Here is an 8,552-nt window from a genome sequence, read left to right as displayed (position 1 = left end):
AAAGGAGTAAAAGGAGAAGCTATATGTGAGCATACTGTAACACTATTTATTTTAGTTTTTGTTTTTTTTTTTGGTTAACCCATCCGTGTATGAAGGAACCAAAGAACTATTTCGAACCCCTCTATCAGTAAACCCATTAAGCCATGAAGTCTTAAGTATGGGTCATGTGCTAGCTTAAGGTATGCCATCTGTTAAATATTAACATTGATACACCATGTTGAATATGCTAGTATGGATGCGGAAGCGAAAGCATAAAGTATAGAACACAATAACACACGAGGGTTATGTGGTTCAGCTTAACGGCCTATATCCACGGAGGAAACCCTAAAGGGTTACATCAATAATATATTATAGTATAATACAAATCCTCCTGTGTTACAATGAATCCTAACATGAGTATATATAGGCGACTAAACCCTAGATTACTAGTACAAGCAGGACTGGGCTTGGGCCTATTATATTGGGCTAATATATGTTTAATATATATATCTCTAACACCCTCCCTCAAATTCAAGGCGGAAGCTCGATGAGGCTTGAGGTTGGATAAGCATGAGAAGATCACTTGGAGATGCTGTGAAGAATACCTTTGAAGAAACCACAATGAAGAATGTACCAATTGACCAATTTCGGAGTCTCAAATGTAGAAATGGAGCCCAAAATTGGTATCTACGCGAAAAACTAAGCAAGATAGGCCCATTTGGAAATTTTGACTTTTGGTCAAAGGTCAACTGGTCCAGGTCAAAGTCAACTGTCAGTGCTCACGGGTCAGATCGAGGTAGTTCGGGTTGGGTTGGTCCAGATCAACGGTCAGCTAGGTGACGTGGTGCTGACGAGGCAACACTACTGACGTGGTTGATGACGAGCTAGGGCTGACATGGCATTTGTTGACATCAACAGATGACGTCATGGATGACAGTATCACAGTTTTCGGTGCGTGGCTGTTCCATCGGCGTGTGGAGGAGAAGCCAGAAACTAGGGAAGCATGTGGAGGCGCGTGTAAGGTCGGATGAGGGCCGAAATCTCAGGTTCTGTAGATCGGTGGACGAGGAGGCCGTCATGGCGGCGCGTGTACCAAGAACACAATCTGGAAGTCAGGAATCTGAGGCGGCGCGTGTCAGTGTTCCAGGAGTCGTTGTCTACACGTGGGGGCGCGTGCGGCTACCGTTGGAGGTCGGGTTTCTGGGTTTTAGTTGCGATATGCCGTGGAGCACGTATGTCTTGTTGGTTTCATCAGGCGAAAGCTTGATGTGCATATATTTGATAAGGAGAGGCACGAATTGCTTGGGCTTGAGGATTTGGACACAACAGTGAGCCATGGCGGCTGCGAGATGCTGTGAAATCTGGATCCAGCAGATAAGCATGTGTGACTTCTGATGGTGGTGTGCACGTGAGAATCTTCTTTTGCTTGTTAGAGATGTTTGTTTGCTGCCAAGAACGAAGTTTGGCTCTGATACCATGTTAAATATTAACATTGATACACCATGTTGAATATGCTAGTATGGATGCAGAAGCGAAAGCATAAAGTATAGAACACAATAACACACGAGAGTTACGTGGTTCAGCCTAACGGCCTACACCCACGGAGGAAACCCTAAAGGGTTACATCAATAATATATTATAGTGTAATACAAATCCTCCTGTGTTACAATGAACCCTAACATGAGTATATATAGGCAACTAAAGCCTAGACTACTAGTACAAGCAGGACTGGGTTTGGGCCTATTACATTGGGCTAATATATGTTTAATATATATATCACTAACACCATCAAGTAGTCCAATTCATGGAGCCCATCAAAATATGTGTTTACACCTAATTGTTGGTGACGCAGCTAAGGTTGACAATCAGTGGCCCATAAGGGTACTACTTCCGTGATATGGGTTTGCTACGGTCTTGACCATGGTCACCCTTGACAATAGCTGGCCAATCTTGATGATGGCGTGATCTTAGTGGCTTTGCAGTTTGGCTTGGAGATGAGATCTCATGTGGCGTGGAGGTGGAAAGAGATGTGGGTTTCTCTGGCTGTGTTTCACTGACAGCCATGGTAAGATCCCACTATGTTTGAAGATCCCACAACCGCCATAAAAATCCTAGTGTGATGAGGAAGACGGAGAGGTTGGTGTTGATCTACGGCACTGCTGTTGATTAAGTGGGTTTGTTGATGAATGCTAAACCAAATCAAATTTTGGCTTTGATACCCTGTGAAAATTGTTGTGTGAAAATTTTGGCTACATATTGTTATTGTACGGCACCTAAATACCCAAACTCATATTGGGCCTTGGACCATGAATCAATGATATGGGCCAAGGATCTAATCTGCACATCGACAATAGCCCCGGCCCAGACCCACGAATAGCCACCAACGTGGACTGAGTATTGTCAGAGCACTTAGAAAGCGGATCGCATACGCCCTGCTCACAGGATACTCGGGAAACCGTTCCCGGTATTTATGCACTTGCTCGGTCACGTTGCCCGGACACATTACCATTTACGTGCCCGGCAGAATCTAAGAAAACTCCGCTGCCGAACATATTGACTGGAGTGGGAACCATTTCCAAGGCCACTCATACCTAAAAAACCCACTTAAGCCCATTAACATTGGACCCTTCTTTGCACTAAGGAAGAAGATTACGTGCCCGATAGAACCTAAGGAAACTCTGCTGTCGAACATATTGACTGGAGTGGGAACCATTTCCAAGGCCACTTATACCTAAAAACCCACTTAAGCCCATTAACATTGGACCCTTCTTTGCACTAAGGGAGGAGATTACGATGATCATCCCATTAACGAAGGCTATAAATAGGAGAAATGAATGGATAGATGGGGATGCAATTCTAAGGGTAAGAAAAGAGTAAGAAAGAGAGAAAAAGAGAGAGGAGTTAACGTTGAGAAAAAGGGAGAAAAGTGTTTGCATTGGATCCTTTAACCTAGGACAACCCAAGGTAGGATACTCAGACCCACCAAATAAATAGATTGTGAGCCCAAGTAGTGGTTTGGCCCATCAAGCCCGTCTTTGGAGCTTACAATTGGCACTCACCGTGGTGCTCTCCTACAACGCTGTAGTTCTAGAGGGACTCAAACTCGGAGACAATGTCTGAAAGGCATTCAGGGGATTGCGTGGGAACTGGATCCGAAGGGTCTTCTTAGGGGTCGAGTTGGCAAGAACGTAGACAGAAAGAGCGAGAAGATAGGATGCATGACCAACTAGAAGTGATGTCCGGCACGGGAAAGGGGTCGTATTAAACCCAACAGATGGTTTCTGGCGCCACGGGACGTAGGCGAAGGGAGGAACGAGATGAAGAAGTCGAACAGCTTCGCAGATTTGTCAGCGGCTTGGAGCTGGAGGTGAGAGGTAGGCGTCGGGGAGGGGACAAAAATGACCGACAACAGGAGGACGGGATCAGGGGGAATAGGTATGAAGAGGGGTCCAATCAGTCTGGACATCGACTGCAACAGAGTCATTCACATTCCCGGGAATCATATTGGTACTGAGACCGTTCGCACTCGAGAGGTATTTGAAGAAATAGGAATCGGTCTCCCTCCCGGGAAACGGGGCAACACCGAGGCCGTTCACATTCTCAGGAAAATCAAGTAAGGGATTCACTCTCCCCGGAAGAGGGACGACCCCGGAATGCTGCCATGGATGCCAGGAGCCGCGCTCTGCGAAAAGCAGCTTGATCACCGTTTTCAAGCGAAATTGAGAGAGCCGAAATGCCAGACAGGTTCGCCCGCCCACTGTTCAACTGCTATGATAGGAAGATTGATCCGGTAGAACACGTCAGCCATTATATTCAGATGATGTCTTTGCATACTCATAACGATACGCTCATGTGCAAGGTATTTCCCTCGAGTTTGGGATCGACTGCATTGTGATGGTTCAATGGGTTACAGAAAGGATCCATAAGAAGTTTCTCCGAGCTGATTCAAGAGTTTGGAGTCCGATTTGTGACGTGCAGCCGAGTACCTCAACCAGTTGATGCGCTCCTATCAATGAAAATGAGGGCATGAGAGACCCTCCGTAGTTACGCCAACCGGTATTGAGAGCTATACAACGAGATCGGCGGGAATAACGAAAGGGCAGCAGCAAGCACATTTAGAATGGGACTGCCCGAGGATTCAGGGCTAAGAGAGTCATTAACCAAAAAGCCGCCCGAAGGCATGCGGCAGCTTATGAGATGCATCGAGGAATACAAACGATTAGAAGATGACCGGTTACAGAGCAAGGGCAAAGCACCGATAATGACTCGTCCCCGACAGACAGGTTTCCCGTTCAGGCTGCGTGGGGGTCCGGCGATTCAAGAACCAGTCACACAAATGGGAGAAGTAAACGTGACGTTTAAGGAACCGATACACAGGATTCTTGACCGGATCAAACATGAGTCGTATTTTCGGTGGTCGAACAAGATGGGCGGGGATCCATCCAGAAGGAATCAAAGTCTTTATTGCACTTATCATCGAGATAGAGGTCACACCACCGAACAATGCTGGGTATTAAATGACCACCTCAGATAGCTAGTCAAGGCTTGACACTTAAAAGATTTCGTGCTAGACTTGGGGGACAAAGTAGTAGGGCAAGATATCCGGCAAAGGGGAAACCCTCTCCCGCCCCCTGTGGGGATAATTGAAGTAATCCATGTTGCGCTGGAGAAGCTCATTGTGGGAAGAAGGAAGGGAGTGTTGACAGTAGTGCCGGTAGCAGATTTATAGTTACCGGGTAAGAAGATGAAGTTTGCATGGGAGCTTGTCTCATTTGACGATGGTGATCTAGAGGGGATAATTCAGTCACATGATGACGCGTTAGTGGTCACGGCCTGGATAAAGGGCTTCTTAGTAAAAAGGGTGATGATAGACCAGGGAAGCGGGGCTGACGTGATGTACTCCGATCTGTTCAAGGGGCTCGGTTTGAAAAAGGAGGACCTTGTGAAGCACACTGCACCTTTGGTTGGATTTGATGGCAAAGTAGTGATTCCTAAAGGGCAAATCTCCCTCCCCATGATCATGGGAGGGAAGGAGGTATTTGTGATGTTCACAATAGTAAGCTCATTTTCCCCGTATACTGCTATATTGGGAAGACCATGGATCCACTCAATGAGGGCCGTCCCATCATCATTGCATGTGAAGGTTAAATTCCCAATTGAGCGGGGTGTTATTGTAATAAAAGGAGACCAGCTAGCAGCCAGACAATGCCTTATTGCCGTAGTAAACTGGAAGCAGGGGAATTGGGTTAATCAGGGAGAAATCACCAGGAAACTGGATGGAGACATGGAGGCTGTGCGGCCCGAACAGGGGCGCGTTGAACAGGAAGATGTGTCCTGAAAAAACCCTTTATAGCAATTAAAGGATCCCTGAGAAGGAATGAGGGCTGGGTGTGCCGAGGAGTTAGTAAAGGTAAAAATATTGCCGGACACCAATAAACATTTTCAAGTCGGAGTAAGCATGAGTCGCGAGGAAAGAGTCCAAGTATTACTATTTCTGGTTCAAAACGTAGATGTTTTCACTTGGGATCCCTATGAAGTTCCCGGGGTTGATCTTGGGTTTATCGTCCATAAACTCAATGTAGACCCCTCATATCCTCTGAAGAAGCAGAAGCCGAGAAGGTCAGCTAAAGACCACGTTGAGGCGGTGATACAGGAGGTGGAGAAGCTGAAGGAGGCAGGGGCCATAAGGGAAACCTTTTTTCCGGAATGGATGGCGAATACCATTGTTGTCCGGAAGAAGAACGGCAAATGGAAGGTTTGTGTGGATTCACGGATCTGACCCGGGCATGCCCAAAGGACCCGTTCCCCATGCCAAAGATTGATCAATTAGTGGACGCCACCTATGAGCACTCGAGGATGAGCTTCCTGGATGCCTTCCAAGGGTACCATTAGATTGCCCTGGCCGATGAAGACCAGGAGAAAACAACGTTCATATCCCCCGATGCCAATTATCATTACACCATGATGCCTTTTAAGCTAAAGAATGCAGGGGCAACATACCAACAGATGATGACGAGGATGTTCCGGGATAAAATGGGGGATACGATCAAAGTGTATATTGAAGATATGGTGGTGAAAAGCAAGCAAGAGGCCCGGCATGTAGAGGATTTCCGGGGGGTGTTCGAGGTGTTGCGAAAGCACAGATTGCGTCTTAACGCAGAAAAATGTGCCTTTGGAGTAGGGGCTGGCAAATTTTTGGGTACTTGATCTCCAACCGGGGGATAGAAGTAAATCCCGACCAAATTGAAGCCATGAAGCGACTCCAGTCTCCGAAAAACCCGAAAGAAGTGCAGGTATTGAACAGGATGCTAGCCGCCCTCAATCGGTTCATCTCAAAATTTTCAGATCGCTGCCAACCTTTCTATCAGCTTTTGAAGAAATGGAAGGGGTTTTGGTGGGATGATGAATGTGAAAAAGTTTTCCAGGACCTTAAGGAGTACTTAGTGCGAGCGCCAATGTTGAGTGTACCAGAGCCCGGAGAGGAATTATTCATGTACTTTTCAGTATCCGAACATGCTGTAAGTGTCGTGCTGCTAAGGGACCAAGGAGTACAACAGCCAGTGTATTATATCAGCAAGACTCTAGTTGACGCTGAGACCAGGTACTTGCCTTTGGAGAAGTTGGTGTTGGCCCTAATACATGCTACCAGGAAATTGCCTCAGTACTTCCAGGCTCATACCGTATATGTGCTGACCGAATATCCCTTACAGTCATTATTGAAAAGATCTAATCTTACGGGGCGAATAGCTAAATGGGGAACACGACTCGGGGCATTTGACGTGAGGTATAAGTCGAGAAGTGCAGTGAAGGGACAGGTGTTAGCAGACTTTGTAGCAGAATTCTCTACCAAGGGGGAAATGGTCTGTCAGGTGGAGCATCGCCTGTGGAAGGTACATATGGACGGGGCTTTTAGCGCCAAAGGTGTCGGAGCCGGGGTAGTCATAATCACCCCGGAAGGAATCATCTTGGAACATTCGTTTAGGCTGGGGTTTAGTGCCTCCAACAATGAGGCAGAGTATGAGGCATTGCTTGCTGGACTGAGGGATGTTTCACGGTTAGAGGCCCAGGACGTGGAGATCTATTCGGACTCAAGACTCATTGTCAACCAAGTATAGGGGAATTTTGAGGCTCGAGATCCTCGGATGAAAGCCTACTTGGACTTGGTGAAGCAGGTTATGGACGACTTTAGTACGGTGAAGGTGATTCAAGTGGCTCGAGCACAGAATAGACATGCCGACTTTCTCGCCACTCTGGCGTCATCAATTGCCAAGGATATTCCTCGGCTTATCAGAGTGGAACTCATCCCTGAGCTGAGCATTAAGGTAGCAGGAAGTAAGGGGGTTACGGGAGTCGAAGTCATGGCAGTCGCAACACTTGGTCCAAGCTGGATGGACCCCATCGTGGATTTCTTGGCCGATGACCGGATTCCGGATGATAAGAAGGAGGCTAACAAAGTCCGTAGGGTGGCAGCCCGGTATTGGTTGTCCAGAGACCGGAAACTCTATCGTAGGTCATTTGGAGGGCCATACCTGTCATGCTTGCACTCGGAGAAAGTAGGTTAGCTCTTGGCTGAGTTGCACGAAGGGATATGCGACAGCTATGTAGGGGGATGATCACTGGCACATCAGGCCATAACACAGGGATTCTGGTGGCCCTATATGCAAAAGGATGCCACAAAATATGTTCGGAAGTGTGAACAGTGTCAGAAGCACGCCCCTCAGATACACCAACCAGCCGGGCATTTGAATCCGATTAGCAGTCCTTGGCCCTTTATGCAATGGGGGCTAGACATACTCGGGCCTTTTCCCTGAGTAACAGGCAATCGAAGATTCGTGTTGGTGGCTGTTGATTACTTCACCAAGTGGGCGGAGGTAGAAGCTTTGGCCAATATCCGAGATGTAGATGTGAAGAAGTTCGTATGGAGGAACATAGTCACCAGGTTTGGAGTCTCGGACTCCCTTATATCGGACAACGAGCTGCAGTTTGACAGTCGGAGTTTTCGCCAATTTTGCAGCAATCTTGGGATCAGGAACAGGTACTCTACCTTGGTGTATCCTAAGGGCAATGGCCAGGCTGAGGCTGTTAACAAGGTGATCATGAACGGCTTAAACAGAAGGCTGGAAGGAACGAAGGGCAACTGGGCTGAAGAACTACCAAGTGTTTTGTGGGCATACCAGACAACTCCTCGAAGATCCACGGGCAAGACCCCATTCTCTCTCACTTACAGAGCTGAAGCCGTGATACCGGCCGAGATCAACCTATGCAGTGCACGGGTCTCAGAATTCGACATGAAACAGAATGAAGGTCAGCTGACGTGGTGCCTGGATTTACTTGAAGAACACTGAGAATCGGCAACCATAAGGCTTGCAGAGTATCAACAAAAGCTTGCCCGTTGCTACGATCAAGGAGTAAGGGTGAGAGAATTCAGCGTCGGAGACCTAGTACTAAGGAAGGCAGTAGGAAGCATGCGAGATACAAATGCCGGGAAGCTTGCCCAAACTTGGGAAGGACCGTACAGGGTTACAACTATTGCAGGCGTGGGAGCATATTATCTTGAAGACTTAAACAAAGTA

The 8,552-nt window shown here is 47.4% G+C and overlaps 2 protein-coding genes across 2 annotated transcripts; both read left to right on the top strand.

Moving 5' to 3' along the window:
* Positions 1-5,437: 5,437 nt before the first annotated feature.
* Positions 5,438-6,186, top strand: LOC115985849. Its single transcript, XM_031108750.1, has 2 exons — positions 5,438-5,734; positions 5,956-6,186. The coding sequence occupies exons 1-2, from the start codon at positions 5,438-5,440 to the stop codon at positions 6,184-6,186; spliced, it is 528 nt and encodes a 175-aa protein (XP_030964610.1).
* Positions 6,187-7,154: 968 nt separating this feature from the next.
* On the top strand, positions 7,155-8,324 carry LOC115985847. Its single transcript, XM_031108747.1, has 2 exons — positions 7,155-7,536; positions 7,798-8,324. The coding sequence occupies exons 1-2, from the start codon at positions 7,155-7,157 to the stop codon at positions 8,322-8,324; spliced, it is 909 nt and encodes a 302-aa protein (XP_030964607.1).
* Positions 8,325-8,552: the final 228 nt, after the last annotated feature.

The sequence above is a fragment of the Quercus lobata genome, chromosome 4 (genome assembly GCF_001633185.2).
Source record: "Quercus lobata isolate SW786 chromosome 4, ValleyOak3.0 Primary Assembly, whole genome shotgun sequence".
Lineage (NCBI taxonomy): Eukaryota > Viridiplantae > Streptophyta > Magnoliopsida > Fagales > Fagaceae > Quercus > Quercus lobata.
Note: the sequence above shows the minus strand (reverse complement) of the source record. Positions and strands in the feature narration are given on the sequence as shown.